The sequence below is a fragment of the Aythya marila genome, assembly GCF_965140915.1.
Source record: "Aythya marila genome assembly, chromosome: 19".
In the NCBI taxonomy this organism is placed as follows: Eukaryota; Metazoa; Chordata; class Aves; order Anseriformes; family Anatidae; genus Aythya; species Aythya marila.
In genome coordinates this window covers 5314248-5337871 of record NC_139060.1, presented here as the reverse complement: position 1 = coordinate 5337871, position 23624 = coordinate 5314248, and the positions used below count along the sequence as shown (strand labels likewise).

Below are 23624 nucleotides of genomic sequence, written 5' to 3'. Positions count from 1 at the left end.
CACGTGTAGTTGTAGAACATGACACGCTGCAAGGCCACGCTCTGCTTTCTCACGTGGTTCCTTGGTAGCTAGATTGGATGGGACACGCACTGTGCCTTCTTCGTGACTCACTTCTCCTCTGCCCTGTGCCCCATACATGAGGCTCTGTGTCATCCAGCTCCGGTTTTCAAACACGAGGCCCACGTCAGACAACTGGCTTTGCCTGGGGAGAGCAGTGCTGAAACACACACACAGAAAAATGCACATCCGTAGAGGCAGCCAGAGAAGAATAAGGCTGGACCGGGGCCCAGCTACTTACAGACGATGGATGCTGTCTCACTTAAAACACAAAGCTCCGAGACACCAAGAGCGAGAGACGTCCATCCACGAGCTGCCACGCAGCAGGAGCTGGGCTCTGCCTGCAGGTAGTGCCCAGACAATCCCCATACTCCATCCTCACCCCACTTCAGGGATGCAGGGAAGCATTAAATGAACCAAACAGAGCCTGTGTGTACCTTTTCCATTGTAAACCTTGAAAGCATCCCTGGGGAAGCCCACTGTGAACAGTGGGAAGGGCTCGGAGAGGCAGAATTTCCCTTCCCTGGCAGCTGGAGGAGCACAGCACTCCTCCTGCCTTCCCTCTGCACGGATGCTCTGCAACACCAGAGCAGCCAACAGCCTCTCGCAGCAAGCTGCCGTTCCTCGCACCTTGGGTCTTGTCTCCCTGGCTTCTTGCCTGCTCCTTGCTGCAAACCGGTGGCAGGGAACACACAGCCCGCTATCACACGAAGCAAAATGGGAGATCAAGGAGAAACGTGGCAGAAGCAGATACTCTCTCTTCTCAAGCCAAGCAGCAGAGCTGTTAACCAGCCTGAACAGCTCCGTGGAGCAGCTCGTGGCAGCCACATGGAAGTTTAACCCTTCTCAGTTTCCCACGGTAGCATTAGCAACGATGCCTGATCCCACCAAATGATTACAGGATTTATTCTAAGCTGCTGCTGGGAAACTTTCTGGCGCAAAAAGGACTTTTTTTCTTAGCTTTTTGTGCTTCAAATTGCAAATTAAGCTAGGTTGTCTGAAAGTGAAATACATCAGGCCCTGAGGACAAGCGAAATCTCACTGTTTCCTCCTGCTGCTGAGATCAGCCTGTTCATCCCCCTGCCCTTCCCACACCAGGACCCTCCTCAGGGCTCCCCCTGCCCCAGCAGCACCCAGCAGCAGAGGTGTCTTCAGGTCTCAAAACCAGAGCAAGGCTGAGCCTGTCTGGGGAGGGCTTCGAGGAAAGCATAATCGGTACAGGAATCGGTGCTGGTGGTTTGGGAAATGACTCTCTTCCTTTTGAGTGATTACTGATTCGGATTGCTCAGCTAGCAAAGTATTTCTGTAATTGTTTCCCCAGGGACGGGTACTCAGCCTGGCAGTAAATAGCTGATGACCGCCCAGGACACGATTCAGCTCACATTCCAGAGCACACTGACGGGCTGACACATCTGTGTTTTAAGGTCTTTCTGCTGTATTTCTGCCTCCCATGCTCAGCACCAGTGGCTCCATTCCCCTCTATCCCAGAAACGGCTGCATTTCAGAGCTGGGCACGCTGCTGTGTGCAAACAGGAGAGAGAAGAGGCAAAACTCCTCCATCTCAGATGCTCACACATGTAGTAAAGTCACCTTAAAAGCAAATTCAAAAAAATCATCGAAAGCTTCTCCCCAGGTTGGCACCCTGAGCAGTGATGTTATTTATCCCTGCAGACCGAGAACCTGCCTTTCCTTCCTGGAGGCAGATGAGGCACATTTCACATGCCAGGCCACTGCCCCAAATCCACTGCTTAGCCTTGAACATCTGGGAGGCAGCAGCACGAAGGGACTGAGCAGCTGCAGGGGCAGCACTGGAATTAGAATTTCCCTGCTCAGGAGAACAGAAAAGAAAAGTTCATCCCAAAAGACACAGCAGCCCCTCTTCACCTCCCTGCTCTTGCCAGGCACTCCGCAGGGAAGCAGACAAGACCTGAACCAAAACCCAGCTTGAACAACTGCCTGAAACAGATCTGGAGGTTTGGAGAAAAAAGTCCAGCACTTTGGTCATGTTCTTCTCCGAGGCAGGTTTATTATTTTATAATTAGGACACATCTGGGTTTCAACCAGGCTATAAACAAAAGCCCTCGAAATTCTGGCAGAAACCAAGATGCTGGTGGGCAGCCAGTCCTGTAATACCATTTCCGCAAGAAAGAGATGTTTATTCTGGGTCTGGGCAACACCTCTCACTGAAAAGTCCTTGTCCACAATTGGATTCCTCATAGCATGGCAGCACAATAGCACATAGCAAAAGATTTGGGTTCCAGCTTGATAAAAAATGCTTTTTTACAGACGTTTCAGGAACAGACTTTGCATGAGAAATCCAGAGGCTCGAGCAATCCCAGACCCTGGCAGGAAGTCTGAAGGGGTGTGAAGAAATAGAGGGATCCCATTCTCTATCACTCACTTCCTATTTTTAGAGGTTTATGAAATAACTATAACTATATATATTCGTATAACACATCCCTACATCCTTTGCAGTACATCTATCTCAGTCACACTCTCAATGACTACTCTTCAAAATGAACTTTGTCTTATGCACATAAGAGCTCTCTGATGTTTAGCCGTTTGCCTACAAGATTTTTTCCCTTTGGGGATAATTTTGGTTAAATTAGCAAAAAATTATGACCCAACTGCATAAGTGAAGCTAAAACTTTTCCCATGTATTATACAAAGCATGCAATTTCTTTCTTTTTCTTTTTTTTTTTTTTTTTTCAAAAGAAAACATGACTCATTCATTAAGAGACATTCAAACACATTGTGTGTTCCTTAATTTATCATAGACTGTCAGCCTGAGCAGCTTTTTCTGGTACAAGGAGGACTGGAAATAGGCACTTCATATTTTATCAGCGTTCCCAATCACCTCTCTCTCCCCTCCACGCTGATTGAATTGGCGAGGACTGCTGCTCTACAAAAGCAGCCGGGCTCCAAGACAAACTCCTCATGCGGAAGATGGCAGCTGGAGCAGTCTAGACTTGGGACGGGCTCAGAAACATCTGCCTTTGCAATGATGCTGCCTGCCAGCGCCCTGCCACACCTGTCTGGGATGCTGCCACCGGGGTTCAGACGCGGGGACCTGGCCATCCAGACAGGGGTTGCTGGCGCTCCTACGTGTCTGATAAGCACGCTCATTTGGTAATGCTATATGCAGCCCAGCAAGACCATGGCTGCACCAGGGCAAGGGGTTGCTGCAGCTCCACGGCATGCCCGGAGCATGAGCATCCCTGCTGGTGGGCAGGGGAGGGGGCTGCAGCCCCATATGCCCCCCAACAAGCCCCCTGCTGCCATAGCCCCAGCCCCAGCCAGCCACCACCACCCCTTCCATGCCAGGACTCAACGTGCATCCCATCGCAGCCCTGCCAGGACTGGAGATGCTGCCCCCAAAACACAACTTTGTCTTTTCTTCTTTCATGGCTTTCCAAGCTGCTCACGCACTGGGGGCATGCTGCAAGCCTGCCTGCCCCACGCAGGACCCCAAGACCTGAACAATGCCCTTGGGGACACACAGCGGGATGCCTGCCAGGTGCTGAGTCAGTGCTGAGCTACTGCCCTAGCGCCAGGCCTGGGGGCTCTTTGCACCATTCCTCCCCTCTCCAGAAGAGATTCAGAGCAGAGATCCCAAATGCTTGTGGTTATTAGTGGTTCCCAAGCAATTTTTTTATTTTTTATTTTTTTAAAAAAGCGCATTTTATCCTCCCTCCTCTGGCTACCCAGAAAACCCAACATTCCTGAAGCATTAATGCTCTGCATGTGGGACAGTGCCTCCGTTTCCTGTTGCACAGCACCGTGGTGGTCTTTTAGGGCAGATTAATCCACAGATGGTGCTGCCTTTTACTACCAGGTGAAGGTGTCCCCTTTAGCCCCTTGCTTGTATTCCTCTAACCACATGGACACATCCCTCAACCGTGGGGAAGGGGCCCCTCTGCGTGGCTGAGGTTGCACCGCGGTTATTTTGGGACCGTTCACAAACTGCACAGAGACCACAGCGCCTGAGTCATCGCTGCCTCGTCCCCATCTGTCAATCACACCCTGATTTGGGGACGATCTGGATGAAAGCTGGTCCTCTCTCCTCTCCTGGAGAGGGGGCTGCCAGTCTGTCTCGGCACGCAGATCACAGCCAAAGTGGTCCCAGCCCTTGCTGAAAAGCTTTTCCTACACCCTCCTCTGCCCGCAGTGGGATACCTGAAGTCTTCACAGGGTCTCGAAAAGACCTCGTACCAGGCAGCACAAGCAGACAAGTGAATTAATCACCTTGTCCTCCCACCCTTGCACCAGACTTCACACGTCAGGTCCCAGCCCACGGCCTGCCCCATCCAGGGCTGCGGCATCGCCCCCAGGCCAGGAAGGGCTGCACTGACCTCACCTCAAACGCCTGCCCAACAGCACGAGGACGGTGCCAGGTAATTACTCAGGCACGGAGCATTTATCACCGCTTGCTCTGAAACACGCTTGTCTGGCCATGGGAGCGCTCCATGAATTTCCTCATCCCGATCCTGGTCCTTTCTCCTCTTTCCCTTCCCACGTCAGAGACGCTGAGGGAAGCGTGGTGCAGCGATGTGAGTCACAGCAGCTATCGAACACCGCGCGGCCGCCAGCTCCAGCCAAGCTGTAACCTCTCCCTCCCTAAGTGCCGGCTCGGTTTCCAGCAGCCAGAGAGGATAAGGCCAGGCAGAGCGTCAAGATGTTCTCCTCTGCCTGGCTTCAGGACTCCAGTTGTTCCCACAGCAGATGGAAAAAGCCTGCCATCTCTCCCCTCAGCCCAAATCACTTTCTTTGCAGTGATTCACAAGCTGAGAGGGATTTTCCACTCCAGTTCAATAATTCGCTCTTTAAATTGCTGGGGGAAGCATGGGCTTGGAGCTTGGTCAGCCTTGTAACATTTGCAGGGCAAGAAGTTTGGGATTTCAGAGCTCAGCAGGCCACACAGCTATGCCCGGTACAGGTAAGTGATGTTTTAGGAGCAGTTCACAACTGCTGAACTTCTGCTCTTGGAAAGATGCCTGAAACGCATCCCCAAGAAACAGAGAAAACTGCCCACAGACAGAAGTGCTGAGGCTCCCTCTGCATACTCAGGGATTTAGCAAAACCCCAAGCATGATGAGTACAAGGGGACGTGCCTGTGAAGTCAGGCATCCTTCCCTACAGGAGAGAGCCAACACGCTGCTTCGAAATGTGGAAGACAGGGGGATGCAAACCTTGAAGATAAGCACTCGTGGAGGGCTTAGCAAAACACAACCCTTGCATTTTAGGTGTTAGTCGCAACAACGAGCAGCTCATCTGCAGACACAAGTGCTGTTGATTGTGTTCCTTAAGCTAGTCTCAAATTTTCCATTGTAAACCCTTCTTTCACTATTTTAAGAAGTCAGCTGTAAAAATTTGCTCTAGGCTGGAACTTGGCAACCAAAGTCTGTCTGGGAGAAACTTATTATACATGTACAACCCCCTCATATACACAGTATAGCAAAAGGCTTGGGTTGGAACACCAAATCCTCCTGAACGTTGGCCAGATTAAAGATCCTGTTTGCATTCTTGCATTAAAAAAAAAACATGTTAGCAGATAATTAGTGTGTCCTGACTGCTTTTAGCATTACTAAACATGTGAATGCTCTTCTGATGGCCAAGACACACACCCTGAGAGTGGTTACTGAGCGTGGAATGCAGTAGTTAAATTTATAAAGGAAACTCGTTGCACGTTTTAAGAAATATATTAAAAAAATAAGTTACAGCATAAGAATAGAGAAGGGTTTTATAAAAAAAAACAACACAAACAAAATGCACAAGAACCCCTGAAGCAATCTCTGTATTTGCTGAATAGTACACTTTTCCAGAAATGTGAATTTTAGGAACAACACAAAATAATAACCAGGGTTAAGAAAGAGTTAATTTGTGGCCTGTTTTGAGGCATCTGGATTTTCTTTGGGAAGTAACGGGAACCCTGAGTAAAACCAGGGCTGCACAGCAGAACCCCAGCCTGGCCATCAGAACTGCAATCAGCAATTTGTAGGATGGGATTTCCTTTTTGTTTTTAAACTAACATCAAGCAACAACTTCAATGACCAACTTTTAGGGGGCATCTGCCTTCACAGAGCACCAATGCTTACCCTGAGATACACAGTAAATCTGTCATCAGAGAGATAATAGTGCTTGGCTAAGGTTTTGAGTTGCCACATTCCGCTAAGATTTACAGAAAGCCCTGTAGGTTTTGGTGTGCCAACCAGCCAGCGGAGTTGGGACTGGGAAGAGTTATTAAGAGCTTGAACTTACCTGGGGTCCCCTCTCTCCTTTCACTCCTGGAAATCCCACTAAAAATGGAAATGGAGTGGGTCCAAGGGGGTCAAAGATTTGATAGCCATCGGTCGCAGCTGGGGTGGTGAGGTTGAAGGCCTGTGCCCGGGCTCTGGAGACGGGACGGGCAGACCCCAGGGGCGATTTGGTGTACACCAGAGGGACACTGCTGGGATCCACCTTCCTGGTGGGGGGCGACGCATGCTTCTTTGGAAGGAGCCCATTGCTTGGGGTCTGCGGGGTTTGCTTTAGGGTGACAAAGTGGACGCTGCTGGTTGTGTTATCAATCCTCCTCCTCGCGGGCTTTACAGTACTGGGCACTTCCGAGGACTCGATGGTCGGTTTTTGGTTCATCTTCTTTTTGGTCTCTTGCTTGGACTCCTTCCTGCCGGCCGTGGCAGGGTTCTGGCTTGCTGGCGGGGCCTTTTTGGCAGTGGGAAGGGGAGTTTTCTCCATCCGCGTGCTGGGAGTGGGCCGGGACACCCTGAGGGTGGTCGCTGTCCCCCGAGGCTGCGAACGAGTGGGTGGCTGCGTCTCGGTACTCGACGGGACAGGAGACGGGGCCACTGTGACCTTCGTGGCTTTGGTGGTCAGTCTCGGCAGAGGGGACAAGACCAACGCGGCGGTTGTTGCACCTGAACCTCGAGGCTTGAGGGGTGCCGTGACCCTGCCGAACTCCAGCCATGGGGTGGCAGTGGTCAAGTTCTTCAGACCCTGAAGCGAGGGCTCCATACGCTGTGGGGTACTCGGGGAGGCGCTGGGATCCCTGGGCAGGATGGGGATGAGGGGGGGCAGGTTCGGCCGGTAGGTATCTGCTTGCCTGCACTGTTTTTTCAGGTATTTACAGTAATGATGAGCTGCCTTGGCGGAAGGATAAATATCAAACTGGCAGATGGCTCCTTCAAACTGCACGGAGTGCTGGTTAATCTTCCCAAAGAGGAAAGACCCATGTGGATCCAACGCCTCGTCCTTTTTAAAATGCAAATCCGCATGTACTCTGCGCTTCCCACAAGAAGTAAATAAAGTGACTGTCTGGCCACGGATATCGATGGCCATATTGTGCCACTGGCCATCGTGAACATTGTAATCAAAATATACAGAGCGCTTGTGGCCTACGTATACTATGACCTTCCCAGGCACAAACTGGACCCCCAGCTGCAGTTTTTTCTTTTTGCTCTTGACAGCAAAGAGAAAAGCATTGTTGATGCGGTGGGAGCACAGGCTCAGCACTAGGAGCAAGTCAACGCTGGAGCCTGCGGGCAGGATGGTGCTGATCGGTGCTTCGACACGCGCTCGCTGAGTGAAGATGACCCCTGATTTGAAAGGAATGACCCCTTGAGGAACTGCACGTGACGAGGACCATCCGCTTGACGTCCTTCTCCCTGCCAGGCCCAGCTTCTGAAGAACATCCACATCTGAAAGGGAAGCGCAGAGAACATGTCAGCTGGTGGGCAACCCAAGGGCTGGATCCATGTGAGACGTCTACGAGGGGTCAAGCCAGTCCATGCAAACGTGCAACAGGTTTCAGGAAACCTCAACCACCATCTAACACAAGTATTTTCAAGTAATGACAATAGAGAGTGCATTACTCTTCCTCCTGCACATAGTGTGAACAGCAAGTGCATGCTCAACTTGGTCATTAACAATTGTCAAAATGCAACAGCTCCATGGTGCATCTGGCTAGCTGTCCTGTCTTACCAGAGACCGGCTCCAGATGTTCTGGAGGGAGCTGACCTCACTGCGAGGAAATTTCCCACTGAGCACCAATACTGCACTTCCCTGGGATTTAATTTTGAGTACTGACCACACAGCTGGAAAGGAATTTGAACAACAGACTGAGCTGGGATTGCAACATGTTCTATCCCCAGAAGGCAAGGAATAGAACTTTCAAAGGGAGCGAAAGCCTTGTATCTGTGTCTCCAGATTAGTAAGCAGCAGCTTTTGATCTTAGAGACTCTGGAGAGTTTAGGGAAGCAAAGGTGCCTCCCAGCATGAAAAAACTGCACCTAGATTTCACTGAACTGCTTAAGGTTCTCAACAGCAGTGATTTTTTTTTCCCAGAGGATCATCTTACAACTTTAAATTATTAAAATAAGTTGGAAGAACCAGGCTTGGTTTGTGGAGAGCTGAGAAACTAGCTGTGGCTGCCACTGAGCAGGTAGGAGTCACCTCCAGCACATCCCTCAGAGCTGGGTGCCTTGTCCAAGAGAGAACAGGACACTTGCTGCCCAGAGGCACCCATCTTTGGCTGCTGATGCTGGGAGAAGCCTGCAGCAGACATGCAAGCAGAGTCCTCTGGTTCGTGGCCCTGAGGTCTAACAGGAGTCACACAGCTTGGAGTCCAAAGCAGCTTAGCAGGCAACAGCAACACAGACTGGAGCCAGCTGGCTGCAGCTTTAGCTCAGCTACTTAACTGGGGAAGATGCTCAGGTCTATGAGAGAACAGCTGCAAAGGTAAATACGCCCAGACCTGAAAAAAGGGCTTCATGTGCCCAAAATCTCATTCTCTTATTCCAGCTCTAGCATTTACTCTAACAAAAGATGGCAACCACATGGTAAAGACAGATGAAGGTAAGGCGATGATGATTAGCGTGATGCAATCACTGTTAAAATGAGCTAGGACAGCTCTATCTCCTTCCCTCCTCCCTGCCCAAATGCAGCCCCCATTACTCGATGACCAACTCTTGCATTAAGCGCTCTTTGGGGAAGCCAGCCTGAGCAGGCTGCTTGTCTGGGCTGTGCGATCCAAACCCTGATCTCTCAAGGTAAGAATTTAACCATCAGAAGTGCAGCAGTGCCAATTATGGCTGCACATCAGTTAACATCAGGGGATTGCAGTAGTTTTCCTATATTAAAAAAAAAGCAAACCAAAGGTTGTCCAAAGGAGAGGAAAAAAAAAAGCTGCTTTTCTAGAGGGGCCTTGGAATTTGGCCGCTTTTACCCTCAACTATTAAATATTCAGCACAATTCTCAATATTTGGAGAACCGGCACTAGAAAGAGATCCTCACTTTTGGCCAGAGGGGCTGTAGACTCAAGCCAGTCTGAGGCCTGTAATGTCTCTGGTCAGGAAGGGAGGAGAATAGTGAGAAAACCTCTGTTCCTTGTCTTTGGCAAAAACAATGGCCATTTCTGTATGCAAGAACAAGTCAATCGATATTTTCTTTGTCTGAGATCAGCTTTATTCCCACTTCCCTTTTTCAAGGCAGCTTGACTCATTTGCTAGCAGAGACTGTCCTGGAGAAGATGTGTCAGACAGATGTGCAACGGGACAGATATTTTCCCACTCCATAAAGAGAGGATAATTCAGTGCACAGCATGTTCGAGTGTTAATAACAGTACTTTTGTACTAAGAAATCCTTGGTCCCTCACTGTTTTTCTGACGTATTGCTCTACAGGGCAGTCCCTCACCCCACAAAGGTAGAGCCTTGCTCTTCTCTCTCCACTGAACGCAGGAATCACAGCAGCATCTTCAAGCTGGATTGTTCCCAGAGCCCATGAAACAGTAAAGGCCAAGGCATGGCTCTAGCAAAGTCAAGTGGGACCTTTGCCACAGACTTCAAAGGCACCAGGATTTAGCCCTAAGGAACTAAATTTACTGCTTAAGCTGGGAGCTAGACTCCAGCTTCCAATTTCTACATGTATTTTTAGGTTCACTCCCAGAGACAGACTGCGGTGTGTCTCTGCTAGGCAGAGAAGCTTTACACTCTGAGAGCTATTCATTTGGTAGCTGCTGTGCGAAGATGTAAGGATGTTTCCCTGCTCAAAGGATGCCGCTGCTGTTTACAATACCAATCCAACTGCTTTGTTAGCAACTGCACCAAACAGTGCTTAAGGAAAAGGAAAAAAAGCACGACTCAACCTCTCCTCTCCCTGAAAACCCACAAAGGTAGAGCCAAATTCTAGATGCCTACGCAAAGCCTGATTTAAACAGACCTCATACGGGACAGGGATGTGGATTTTCCAGCCCCAGGTCCAGGCACACAGCTCTGGACTCCTGTGCACCCAGCCCGTCTGCCTCCGCGTCCCATGCCGACAGCCCGGGGCTGGTGGGGCATGTCTCCAGGGAGGACGGGATGTCATCAGCTAACGTAAAATGCAAGGTAATTGTGGCTTCTTTAAATAGCTCCAAGTTTAGCAAAGCATTTTTTCCTCCTTCCATTTTTTTTCCTCTGTAGATTTTTCCATCAAAACACATTATTTAAAAAAATCCATTCACTTAGAGCTGCCTGCTCCCAGGTGCCTCAAACCTCGCTGCAGCATTCCTGTAGCAACGCTTGAGCAACTGGGGAAAACTTTTCTACCAGACTCTGTGCATGAAGCAAGATACGCAGCACATCAACAAGCACACGATCATCTCTGAAAGAGGGGATAAAGTGTTTTATTGCTACCCTTCGCCTTTCTCTCCCTCCCCCTTTCCCTACATAAAAATCTTTATAAAGAAAGAAGAAGCCAAAAGGCAGGAGAGAAATAACTCGCAGCTTCCTGGATTCCAGCAGCTGAGATCTGGTGCCCACAACTAAAACGGGGTTGAACAAACGCTACATTTCCAAAAGTCACTGCCCAGACCCTTAGTGCACATCAGATGAACTCACTAACCTCGTGATCATTTGGATTTGTAATGCCGAGGGAAAACTCACCCTCGGTGTTCCCTGATTTTCCAGCATGCAGGAAGATCTCTGAGCCTTACAGCAATAACTGAGGTCATCAATAGCCTCTAGCATTGGCCTCATTTTATCCTCATGCACATCTATGAACAAGCTCTTATTTGTTTTTGTAGATCTCTCATTCAAAAATCCTGAGTGATAATAGAGTCTCAAATCACCAGGGTTTCCTTACAGCCTTTGCTTCCTTGGAAGGTTTTGCTTTTTGGTCCCCTGTCTCTGATTGTAGGGAAATTGTGCAGGACTTTGTAATTCCTTTATCACGGAGGAAGCATCTCAGAAGGGAGATATCTGCCGCACTAAGAGCGAAGTGAAAGAGTTTCCTTTGAACTGATGGTAACAATCAAAAAAGATGGCACCATCCCATAATTATCCATCATTTTCCTCCCATGATAAAGATGAATCTAAACAGCATATTAAAACCTCCTTGAATAGGAGATGCCAAGACACAGTATTTATTCTGCCTCTTTATGAGCTGACATAAAACTTGCTCTGAAAACTGCTTGACTAAGTAATTCAGCCAGATGTTCACCTCTTTTGCATTGAAGCAGAATTCGGAAAATATTACATTTTTCAAAATTACTGATGGCAGGGATGTTATTTTTTCTTCTGTAAAAAGTGCTCCATGGGCTGGCTTACAGCTGAGCATTGACCAACTTTCTATTTTTCCTTCATGCTTTGGAGACTGAGAGGAGAGCCCTGGAGCCTGCTAGTCCACTTATTGTTGTCTCCTGATTGCAGGAAGCTGTTCAGTTCCAGCATGTACCCGCGTAAAACATCCGCGTGGAAGAGGTGTTGCTATTTTAAGGGCTGGCTCCCTGACAAACAGATGTTGCAGAGAGGCTCAGCTACCACTATCAGTTGTAAAAGATGCGTTTATTTTTTATTTTTGTTGACTCTGAAGCTGCCTCATCACATGGGGATCACTGATTATTGTAGCCCAACCTTTTGTCCTGTCTCCATCAGCATTGGGAAGGGATGCCTAGAGGAGCTGGGGTAAAGAGACATGGTCACTCCCTATAAAGCTCTCTCCCTGCAGCACGGGGACCGAGCCAGACATAGTAATTCTCCTATCAACCACTCCCATGGGATACTTCTTCCTGAAATTTGCTTTCACTTTTAGAGCTCCCATAACTTCTGTATGCACAACATTACGTGTCTGCACCAGGAGTGGTTGGGTTGCATTCAGGTCAAGGAAAAATCCATCTGCCAGAGGTGCTTAATTCCTTAATGCCCCGGCCCCAAGGGGCACTTCCTAAAAGCAGTTAAGCACTAGCAAATGCAGGTAGATGCCAGTGACGTTTTAGATACACTGAAGGGCTTCATTCCCACCAGTTCCACCAGGCAGACAGGCACTTCTGAAAGTCCTGGGGGGCATGTAATCACCTGTAAAAACCCGGTTCTTTTGCCGGCTGTTAACTGCGTCATCTACATCACGTGGATCACTGCAATGATCAGCAATAAATGCACTTAATTCTGTGCACTAGGCTCAGGGATTATTAAATGATGGTCCTAAACTGATGCACAAGTCCTTTGCTTTTACTTTGTTTGAAAAAGAGGGGGGAAAAAAGTGTGATTTACCTTCAGAATTTCCCTGTGTGAATCCCAGGAACCAGCTAAAACATAACACAGTCCAGACAAAGCAGAATCCCCTAAAATTGGAAAAGAAGAAAAAATAATGAGTTTCTACAATGTTAACAACAGAAAACAGCCCTGTTAAAGGCCTTCTCCTGGACCACAAGTCCAGTGAAGTCAATGGCGGTGTTCACACACCTCTAGGAAATGGGTGCTCAGTAGAATGGTGCTTGTTTCTGACTGAGATTTCATTCTGCTGCTTCAAAGTCCTCTAAACCCCCCTTAATTCAGCGGGAGGTTTTCCCACCAGCGTTAGGGGCTGTTGATCAAATCCTGAACGAGGACCAGACCGGTGTTTTTAGACACAGCATCCCCAGTGCCAGGTCAGCAGTCCTTTCACTACTGCTGCTTGCTGGCACTCATCCTGCCTAGGACAGAGCAGCAGAAATGCAACAGGATGGAGAAATAATTCAAGACGGGAAGGCCAAAAGACATGCCAGCAGTACATGTGCATGTCTGTGAGGACACAGGTAGGAAAGGGGCTGCCATGCAGGGACAGATCACCTGCCCTTGCATCTCAGCAAACAAAATGGGAGTCTTGTTGCTTTACTACATACTTCAAAATATTCTGAACATGTAAAATCCTACAGAGATCGACTAGTGTTTTACACCAACACCAAGGTGGGGGACAGCTTCTAACCTATGCCATTGCCACTAATGACTTTCTCATTAGTTTGTTACGGCAGGGAGTTTTAGAAAGCAAGAGCTGCAGCCTCCCAAGCGCAGCGCTCTCGCAGACTCCTTCATGTCTGAGAAGGAACTGGGCAAACCTTTTTGTTTTAGCTAAACTTTAAGCATCCAAGTGCCATTGAAAACAGCAGCAGAGAGGAAAAGTTTTACCAGAAAGGCACCTGAAGCCCCCTTTCCCCTGCCAACTTCCTTGATTTGGAGCCAAATAACAAACATAGGAAACTCCTTGGTTAAGCTCACTTAAAACTGTCAGCGGAAAGTTTGGAGATTGAATTCCCTTGTCTTTGAGATGAGATTTAACTGCTCGATCAGCAAGGGCATCAGGCAGCTGGAGGAACTGAGAAAAAAAAAAGTAAACTACAGAAAGTCCCCGGCCAGAATAAAGCAGTGTGGGACATCCACCAGTTGCTCTTCACTTCAGCCAAGCCAGTGAGAACAGTGGGATTTGCAAAGCGATGCCGAAGTGGAGCTTGCTCCTCTCTTCAGATCTGGCAGAGACGAATCATTTATCAAATGGGATTATAGACCACTCTTCTCCTGCCATCAAGTCTCAGCTTTAACTAAAAAAAAATAAAATCCTCTGAGACAATGCAAGACCCTGGGCCAGATCCTCACCTAGAGCAGGAGACCCTTTCCCACAGCTAAAACGAAGCCATGGTGATTTACACAGCAGCGGGGAAACCTGGCCTCGAATGTAAAAATCTGTGCAGGAATCCAGCCACTAACTAATATTTTAAAGCTCGAAGGGACAAAATACTGGAGTGGCCCCACATCGGCTGGGAAAAAAATGAGATGAAGCTCATCAGTCTTTTGCTGTTTCCATTACCCTGACACTGGGCTGCACATTTCAGGAGCTCTGGGCCTGCTTTAGTTTACGCACGAAGGAACAGCAGCGTGGAGTAGCCAAATCTTTCTCCGTGTCCTGTAGCCAGCCGTACGCTAACCAGGAAACGTTCGGTGTACCCGAGAGACCTTCAGCTGGGGTGATGGGGCTGTTTTTTGCCTGCTGAATCCCACAGAATTCAGCTCTCGGGGCCTGGAGACGTGGCTGTGTGCAGGAGAGCTCTTGGCCTCGCTCATTCAAGAGGAGTAGGAAGGCAAAGAGAATACAATGATTCCTCATGGCCAGCTCTAGCTGAAACCTTTATATGACTTAAAAGAGGCTAAGATACCCTTTACATAAGACCTACATTTCTGTGCTCACCTCCAAAGGATCACAGTGTTAGGATGTGGATGCAACTCCCACACGTGCATGGAGTGAAGGCCGCACCGGGTACCAGCAACCGGGCCTGACTGCCCGATGAGAGCACGAGGGGAAGGGGGCGACCAACACAATGTCGGCTCCAAAGCCAGAAGACCCAAGCATTAATAACACCTTTTCTCTGTTGAGGACCAGATTTGTCCAGCTCTGTACAAAGCCTGGTGCACACAACACACCTAACCCAAGTCCACCTGCGTTCGGAGGGGTGCAAACTCTTTGGGCACCACCCAAACTTGTGTCCAAAATTCCTGTTGACCAACACAGCAAGGAGAACAAGCCTTAGGGAAAATCCAGCACGTAATTCCATTCCAGTGACACCGCCGGGGCTATAAAGGAGACGAATGCACAGCACGGGATCCAGCTGGCCCCAGCCCTGCTCCTGGACCCCTCGCGCAGCCAATGCTGTACGAGCTGAGAGCGGGGCCGAGTGCCAAAGCGCTGAAGAAAAACACTTTGGCAAAATTTACCAACTTAATGGAAAAAGCAAAAGCAGCTTCCAAATGGCAGACCTGTGACTGATGGGGCTGTTAATTATTGCAGGATTTTATAATGCAGGCTCTTTTTCCGTTACAACTCTGCAGCAACAGGATTGCATAAGCAGTTTGAGTAGCAGTAGTAAAGGAAGAGTTTTCTCCTTTTATAGAGCTATCAAGCGCACCTTTCCTTTATCTCTGCTTCTTCCCACAAGCGGTGATTTCCACAGAGACTCTAGCAAGAAGCACCCACTAGAGGCGTTCATTTCTTTTATTGCACAGGGCTTACGAATACCCAAATGAGGATCCTATTGCTACAGTTACTAGGTGAAGAAGCACCCCTAAACACCTACAATGTAGGTTCACACGAACCCTAAAAGTTTTCCGGTGGAGACACAAACTCCCTTTACAGCAAATTGAAGCTACTGACTACAGAGCAATTTGGCTTTGGTACTTTTTGCAGAGCCCAGGGATCTGTCCAGAGCTACCAGGGTTGAAAGCAAGAGACAAGAGAGAGGGAAACAAGTGCAAAGCTGTCAGTAACACTTCTCAGACTCAGCGGTGACCTCAGCATCTCCCCGGTGAGAATCAGGGGCATGCAGGTAGCAGCTAGAAAAAAAAACACCCTGAGGAGTTCCTATAAAACTTAACCCAAAGGTCCCCGCACCACCTCTGCTGGGGCTGGCACCTCCTGGAGCTCCCTGTACAGGGTGCTAAGAACTAGTCTGGAGATCCACCGAAATCACGACTGCTAATTAGTGTACTAATTAGCAAAACTCTGCCCTGGGTTCTCAGCTTCCAGACTTACTCGCTATCTTAATGCATATTAAAAATCAGACTTCAGACAGCAGTAAGTTGTGGCAGAGCGGCTTACAGAAGTTATCACTGCTCCACATGGCTTGTGCAGAGCGTGTCTTACTCCCAGCCCCAGTACAGTCACATTCAGGTGGCAGCCTCAAGAGCAAAAGCCAAGAAAAAATCCTGCTGAACGTATCAGTTCTTACCTGACAGCCAACAGCTTCTGTAACAGAGGAGAAAAGGACTATGATGAATCTAAAGACAAGAGCAATATAACAGCCTTGAGAACAAACCTGGTTGGGAATTACCAATAAAAAAGTGCAAGTTTGACAAAGCTGAAGCAATCTGTAAAACGCTTATCGATCAGCTAGTTCTACACTTTGCAATTTCTGGAATTGGTTGGCACAATTTCAGCATTCTTTAATTAAAAGTTTTGCTTAAAAAAGAAAAGAAAAGAGGAAGTCGAAAGTATTTTACATCTTGTTTGAGTAGATGATGGGTCAAAGCTGAACAAAATGTTACAAGGGTCCAAAACAGTGTTTTTTTTTGCCTTCATTTACAGTGCAAGATGTCTTTGAAACTGCTAACATTCTTGCAGAGTGGAAAAACGATTCCCCCCACACTCTCCTCCATTCAGGTGTATTTTTTTTTCCTGTCCAAAAGACTAGAAAGCCAGCTGGATGCTGAAAATTGCTTTTCAAGGAAGGCAAATCTACATTTCTAGCTGCAGTACAAACAAGAGTTCTTAACAAGAGAAAATGTAGATGTTGTTTAAGATCCCATGCACATGACTGTAGGTGACTTTTTATAAGACTCCCAAGCAGTTCTGGCAGCCAACAGGAAACAAAAATCACAGCCTATGTACTGAGATTTTAAACTGCACCATAGAATCGATTCCACGCCCAGCTTTTTGAGGTAGAAATCTCATCTTGTACTAGATCACCCTGGAAACTATGGTATTTCTTCTCTCACCCTCAGCTTCAGGAGAGAGGGATGGGAACCTATCATTATGTGGATGTCCCTGTTCTGACCCTGCATAGTTCTGTGCTAGACCCTTTTTTGCAGCATTAACCAGCTTTGACCTCCAGTCAAAGATTTTGCCTGGTGTACCCAGGCTCTGCTGAGAAACTCAGCATGCTAAGGGGAGCGTGTCTGAGATGACTGAAACTGTATTCACTTTAAACCCCCATTCAGCACCTACACTTATTTATTACTTTTTTTTAAGAAAAAAGGAGAAAGCATACAAGCAGATATGGTCCAGACAGATATGTTTTCATGGCCATTTTAAATTATGAAATCTAAGAGTTACCTAAAACTTGCCAATATCAAGTGGGGAAAAATGTAAGGCAGTACCTCTCTCTGTAAGATTTTAATGTTCAGAAAAGCTCCCCAAAATATCATCCAGCAACAAGGTCACAAAACAGGTTTCAAAGGAAGGTTTCAAGGACTGCCCCACCACTCTTACAGGAGCCCAGATGGGACTCTCTCAGCCAGACTTGCACCCATCCTTGTGGGGATCCTAAACAGGAATGTCCCAATCACTGCACCCTGCCCCAGGGTTTGGACCACAGGTGCAAACCCAGAAGTTCTCCAGCACCATTTTGGCCAAATCTCATCTTAATTCAGGGTGAAAACAGCCTCCAAGCTGTGCCTGTAGAGCTCTATCTCAGGGCTTTGGCAACCGTGGACCAGAAAAAGCTGCTGCTTACTCAGAAGGAGGCCCCTGGCAGTGAAGAATGATCCATCAGGGTCTGATGAAAGGGAAGAATCGCACTCGCAGAGGGGAGGGACCTCGGTGCCTGGCAGTGATACTGCAGCAGGGCCCAAGCACAGCCTGAACAGCCAGGCACAAGGAAGGTGTGGGTGCATACAGGCCTGGTATTTGCTCCCCCCGTGCCTCTAGCTCCACGTAGCATTTCTCCATGAGGGTAACGCAGACCTGCCGTACACAACAGGTGGAGATGAAACACCAGTGCGGCCAACCCTCCCTCCTCCAGGCACCTCATGTTGTTTTTCCATGGGTTTATGCTGTTACCTGCAGACCAAGGACTGATGGGGTTCAAAGAGCTGGTCCTTGTCCTCCTAACCAGGAATTCATGTATTCATTGCTTCTCTGAGCTCCTGCTGCTGACAACCTGCTTCCTCATCACTAGATGCAAGACCGACTGATGAGGCTGGGATGACCCAAACACCCTTCTGGATACCCCCCAGCAACTTCCCACAACAGGGGATCTTTCCTGACAACGTGCTGCTCGGTCTCCTTTTGCTCAACATCACTGCCCGGGTTATCGGCTTTGCTGCTGTGTGAAGTGAGAGCACTCACTGCGGCCCTTCCCTTTGTGTCTGCAGCTAGTAACTGAAGCCCTGGACAAACAGAAGTGCTAAGCGTGATCTGTCATCTAACTCCTTTTTTGTCCTTCCAACAAATGCCTTTGCATTCCTTCACTTTGTCAATGGGGTTTGGCAGAGCTGTATAGAATTCCCCATTGTTTCCATTTGCACTTCACTAAGTATCACAATTGCTACTTATGCCCCCAAAAAACTGGCAGAGAGAGAAAGAAAAAAATATCTCTATTTAGAAATTTCATACAACTCGCTACTGCAAGACCTGGGCGTCCCCTGGTCTTTAACGCAACGTAACGTGGTGTTTTGAAGCAGGGCAGTTTTATCCCCGCAGCCCAAAGCAGAAAGGGGATGAAGCTGGGGCTCTGTTAGGGTGGCACATCAAGGTGGCAGCAGAGGGGAACCTGGGCACAGGACCTCAGCCACACCACTGCCCTTCCCTCCTGGGTCACAGCTCCAAGAGTCTGTGCCGCTGCCTCCTGTTCACCCCAAGGTACCAGCCCACCTGTACCATTTGCCCGGCATTGCCCTAATTTGTCCCAAATCACCTGCCCTGCCTGCAAGGCCATCATCTCCCCTTGAAACAGGAGCCGGCCTTTCCTCCATCCCTTCCAGGGCTGCCCTGCCACTCAGTCCATCCTCCCCAGGGGCACCAGAAGGGTGCTGTACCACCGTGAGGGGCCCAGTGGGTGGGCCAGGCAGCCCCAGCACAACATTAGGGCCACCACCTGGGGCTGCAGCAGCAGGCAGGGCGAGCTGAGGCTCAGGAGCAGGAGGCCAGCATGCAGCACCAGGGCTGGAAGGGGCCGGGCTGGTGCAGATGCAGCTAAAGAGCACGAGTGCTACGGCTTGGACACATTCAATGAACAGCAGAGTGCAAAACCTTCTTCTGTGGTGTCGGGGAGCTTGTGCACTGAAAATGCATCAACAGAAACGATCAGGAATAACATTTTAAGTTTGTAAAGCCCATAAGCTTTGTGTTCTCCTGGTTTTACAGGCTTTGGCTGCCTGGGCCAGAAGGCTTCGGTTCCTTCACTCTGCAGCTGCTTCCCCTCCACCGGTGAGCCAGCTCTGCTGTTCCCATCCGGGGGTGTCCCGCAGTCCGGCAGCTCCCCAGCCACCAGCCCTACTCTGGAGGATGCTGCAGGGGCGCTGGGACACGTGGGGACCCAGTGCCCCGAGGGACGGCACCAGGAGGTTCCCATTAGGGGCTGCCTTCAGGAGCACCACGCTCAGCACCCCGAGGCAGGCTCTGCAGCACCAGGGTGTCCTGGTGAGCAGCTCCGGGCTCCCAGGACCCTCCCCGAGCCTACAGGGTTCAAGAGGAACACCCAGCTGTGGGGACAGGGGGATGCACACACAGCTCCGCCGGGCAAGTGGGAGCCCAGCACCGAAAAGCCCATCGGGAGATAATGCGAAGGGCAGCAAGCGACCTCTGCCGAGGAGGGAACGGATCAGCAGCACGCTGGCAAGGTATTTAACCCCGAGCAGATCCTGGGAACAAAAGGCGCACATATTGAGCCACCAGAAGAGACCACAGCGCAGATTTCCGTGGCACCTCGCATGGTGTTAGCCTGGGGCACAGAGATGCGAGGGCAGATCCAGCCCTGCTGCGGGCACGCAGCCCCGCTGGGCGCCCCTTTCCTCGCCCCGGCCTCAGTGGGGTCTGACGTGCCCTGGGGCTCGAACAAGGTTCCCCTGTCCCCATCTGCAGTGAGACTGCAGATAACTTGGCCACCATGCCCCCAAGGTAGCGTGAAGGGACCTTGCCTTGTGCCAAGCGTCTCCCCAGCACCTGGCCCTGCCCCTCGCTGCCTCGTAGCGCTGCTCCTGGTGCCCCAGAGCAGTCCCCGTCCCCCTGCTCCCCTTTCCTCCCTTGTCGACTTCTCCATTTGGGACACAGCCACGCTCGCACGCTCCCAGGCAGGCACTGGGCTCCAGAGAGCACCCAGTGTTCAATAGGTGCAGCTGGGGGACGGTGCAGTCACCAGCATTTCCAGACACACCACAGCCACGTCCGGCCAGAAAAAGCCCCAAAGCCCTGAAGCTCAGTCCTTGTGAGCGTACAAACATGCACCAACTTCCCGAGGAGAGCTGCTTGCAGGCTCTGGGAGCGGTTCGGACCCCGCCACATAACTTTACACACACAGACACACGCATGCACGGCAGGCGTGTGCTGAGCCTACAAAGGAAACTGCACATTCATCCCTGTCCAGCTCCGGCACCGCGCTAACGGGGCGGCTGCGGGGAGCGGGGTGACCTCGGGGTGCAGACGGGGAAAGGGGGGATGCCCCCAAATCCCCCTGCCCTGTTTCTGTCCTTTCCCCCCATCTCACAGCCCGTCCCGGTCTGGCAGAAGCGCAGGGATCCTGTACACAACTTTTTCAAACTGCCAGGCAGAAGAATCCCAGTCCTTCCAAGGGAGTGTCGGTAAATCATCATTACATCCGACAACGCAACCAGAGGGCTTAACCCTTTGCTAGTCCCCAGCAAAATAACAACAACAACAAATTTAACAATGAAAATCCTCAAAGCTGGCCCCGGCTGCGTGAGAAAGAGGACAGGCAGGGTGGGGAACCTCATTTTTCATGTCCCTGTAGGTACAGAGATGGGAAGATAGCTTTGTGCGCGCGGACACGAAGCACACGAACATGCCACCACGCACCCGCCTGCCTCCCTGGACGTGCCTCCCAGCCCTCCCCATGGCTCTCCCACTTTTCGGAGGACTGCGGTGGCGATCTCCAGGTACTCGTGCCCCTGTCCCGCGGTGCAGGGCCAAGGAGCAGTGTTCCCAGCCTGCTCCCCAATGGGGCTGGGAACCTCCTGGTGCCTGCCCAGGGTGGAGGTGCCTTGGGGGACCCCGGGGAGGTGGAATCGCCCGCTGCTGCATCTCGATGCGGGTGCAGCACCCGCACTGGGGTGGCCCACCCCCGGGACCAGTTCCCATACTGGGAGCTCCTTTTCCCCAGGGCTGGGAAGCGGGGGTTCCTCCTGCCGTCCCCAGCACCCTGACCCCCAGCTCTGCTCCTCACCGAGGTGCTCTCAGCCCCGACCCCATACCCCAGCCCCATTCCCACCCTCCCGCTCCAGCGTGGCCTCCCCGCTTCCCAGCCCATTCTCCTCTGCAGCCCAGGAGTTTTCACATCGTCCCCTGGCAGCAGGAATGTCTTCCCCCACCCCATCCCCAGCCGCCCCGAGCACAGCGGAGCGGAGCGGGGCTCCCTCCCGGGCACGCTCTCCCAGCCCGCGCCCCTCGGGCTCCCCCGGCCCCCCAAAACCCCCATTTCCCCCCAGGATGCCCTTCCCCAGCGCCGGGAGAAGTCGGACTTTGTACTCACCCCCTGCCTGCTGCTGTAGCTCTGAGTCTGGAGACCGGCTCTGATTCCGGCTCCATCACGTTTAGTGCATTGTCTCTTTCGGGCAATTTTTGCGGCAATCCATCAGAAAAAGGGGAACAGGCCGGTTTGTGGGTACATCCTTCCCAGGAGCTCAGCTCTCTGCCTCTCTAAGGGGCTCAGCTGTGTCAAAGACACCCCCTGGCCCGGACGGCTCACTCCTTCCTCCTTCTCTTCTGGGTCCTTTTGCTTACACAGATCTTTTAATCCCATTTAACTCCCTCTCGGCAGACTGCAATTACCTTGGGAGAAAGGAGAGAGAACAGAAAGTACACGCTAGGAAGCCAGGCTGGCCCATGGTCGCTGGATTTCTTGCCTCTCTTTTTTTTTTTCCTCCTTATTAATAGTACAATTGCTGTGATCCCTGGTTTCCAAAATCCTTGATTGAAAGTGTATTTTTTCTTAGCTGTTACGTTTTTTTTTTTTTTGGTTTGGTTGGTGGTTGTAATTATTATTTTTATTTGCAGTGCAGATGTGCCTCCCACCCCCCCAAAGATCTCTCCTCTGGACTTAGAGAGAAGAGGAAAAGGCAGATTTTCAGAAATGAAAATTATTTAAGGATGTCCCTGCTGCCTCTCTCTGCTGCCCTCCTCTGTAGTACTGAAGCACTTGCAAAAAATAATACAAAGTAAATAAATAAAAAATTGAAACTTAGGCTAGAAGAGCTGCAGGGGAGTAACCCAAGACCCCTTCCAGGCTGTGCAGAGCAGGAGAGGGTGACTCCGTGGAGGAAGGCCCAGCTCTGGGGGAGGCTGCTGATGGAGATGGCTGCTTGGCCATGCTCACCTGCCCGGCCACGAACCCTCTGCCCAAAGCAGCTCCGGCCCAGCGCACCGGGACAGCGATGGACCCACGGTACGAGGTACCTGACGTGGCTTCTCCCTGTGGGTGTGGAGCTTGAAGGAGGCTGAGAGCCCATGGAGGGGGCTCAGACACGCAGGAGCCCCCCGCTCCCCTCCTCGCCCTGTCCTAATCCCATGGGGAGGAAGCAAAGGAACCCGGGTGGGGGCATCCCCAGACCCCCTCTCCTCCCACCGCCAGGTGATGGAAGCTGGAGCCTGAGGGGCTGGGAGGGGGGAAGGAGTTTCCTTACGTGAAGCCCAGCAGAGTAAAGCAGATCCCAAGCCCACCCAGGCGGCTGTGCCACGAGAGGGGACTTTGTGCTGGACTCTTCCAGCAAAACCCCACCGAGCCAGGATCCCCCCCACCCAAACCCCATCCACCGTGCGCAGCCAAGGTGACAGGCAGGTCCCTCTTGTCCATGTTGTCCACGCCAGGACACGGCAAAGCCCTCAGCTCTGGGGGTCCCCTCGTGCAGCCGAGCCCCCGGGTGCCCCCCAGCCCTGCCCCTCGCACAGCGTCGCTGCCTTGGGCACTTACTTGGTGAGGCGGGAGGCTGCGCAACGTCTCCTTGCAGCCCCACCTTCATTGGCATTCATTTGTCCCAGCAGCTTACAACAACGTCTACTTCTTAAAAAATAATACTACTTATATAAAAAATAAAAATAAAAAAGCAAAAGGAGCAAACACAAAAGAAAAAGAAAAAACACAAGCACCCAAGCCCTTTCCTGCCTCCTTCCCCTTCAGTCCCAAGGTGTCTGGAGCCAAGGGGGTGCCTGCCAGGCTCAGGGCCCCTGGCCAAGCCAAGGCTCCCTGGCAGGGCCGGGTCCCCCCAAATTCAGCAGGTAACCCGAATTCCCCCCAAATTTCAGCAGGTAATCCTTCCCCGGGGCGCACGCAGGCAGGGGCCCCGCGGGTCCAGGAGGGAAGGTGGGCTGCGAGCGGGAGGGACACGGATGGGAGAGAGGTGGAAATTATAAGGCTGCCCTTGTCCTTTTAAATAGCTGCAGCCAGGGGACTCCGCTGGCTGGCTGGGGTGCCCCAGGTATCCGATTTCAGCAAACAGCAGCTAATGAGAGGAGATCCAGCCTCCGAGGGGCAGGTTCAGCGCTGCCCTGCGGGCAGGGGGGCACTGGGGCACCCCTGCAGCAAGGGATGTGAAGGGGGGGGGGGGGAGGCTGGAGGCTGCCC

The 23624-nt window shown here is 50.9% G+C and overlaps 1 protein-coding gene across 1 annotated transcript in view; it reads right to left on the bottom strand.

The window, feature by feature from the left end:
- The window catches only part of COL27A1 (collagen type XXVII alpha 1 chain), a 148955-nt gene extending 127153 nt beyond the window's left edge, over positions 1-21802 (bottom strand). Inside the window, exons 1-3 of the mRNA XM_082775483.1 lie at positions 21537-21802; positions 12580-12650; positions 6316-7751 (exon numbers count right to left, since the gene is read on the bottom strand). Of these exons, the coding sequence (XP_082631609.1) occupies positions 6316-7751; positions 12580-12650; positions 21537-21592 (1563 nt within the window). The 5' untranslated portion in view covers positions 21593-21802. The remainder of the gene's footprint in view (positions 1-6315; positions 7752-12579; positions 12651-21536) is intronic.
- Between the last annotated feature and the right edge of the window lie 1822 nt (positions 21803-23624).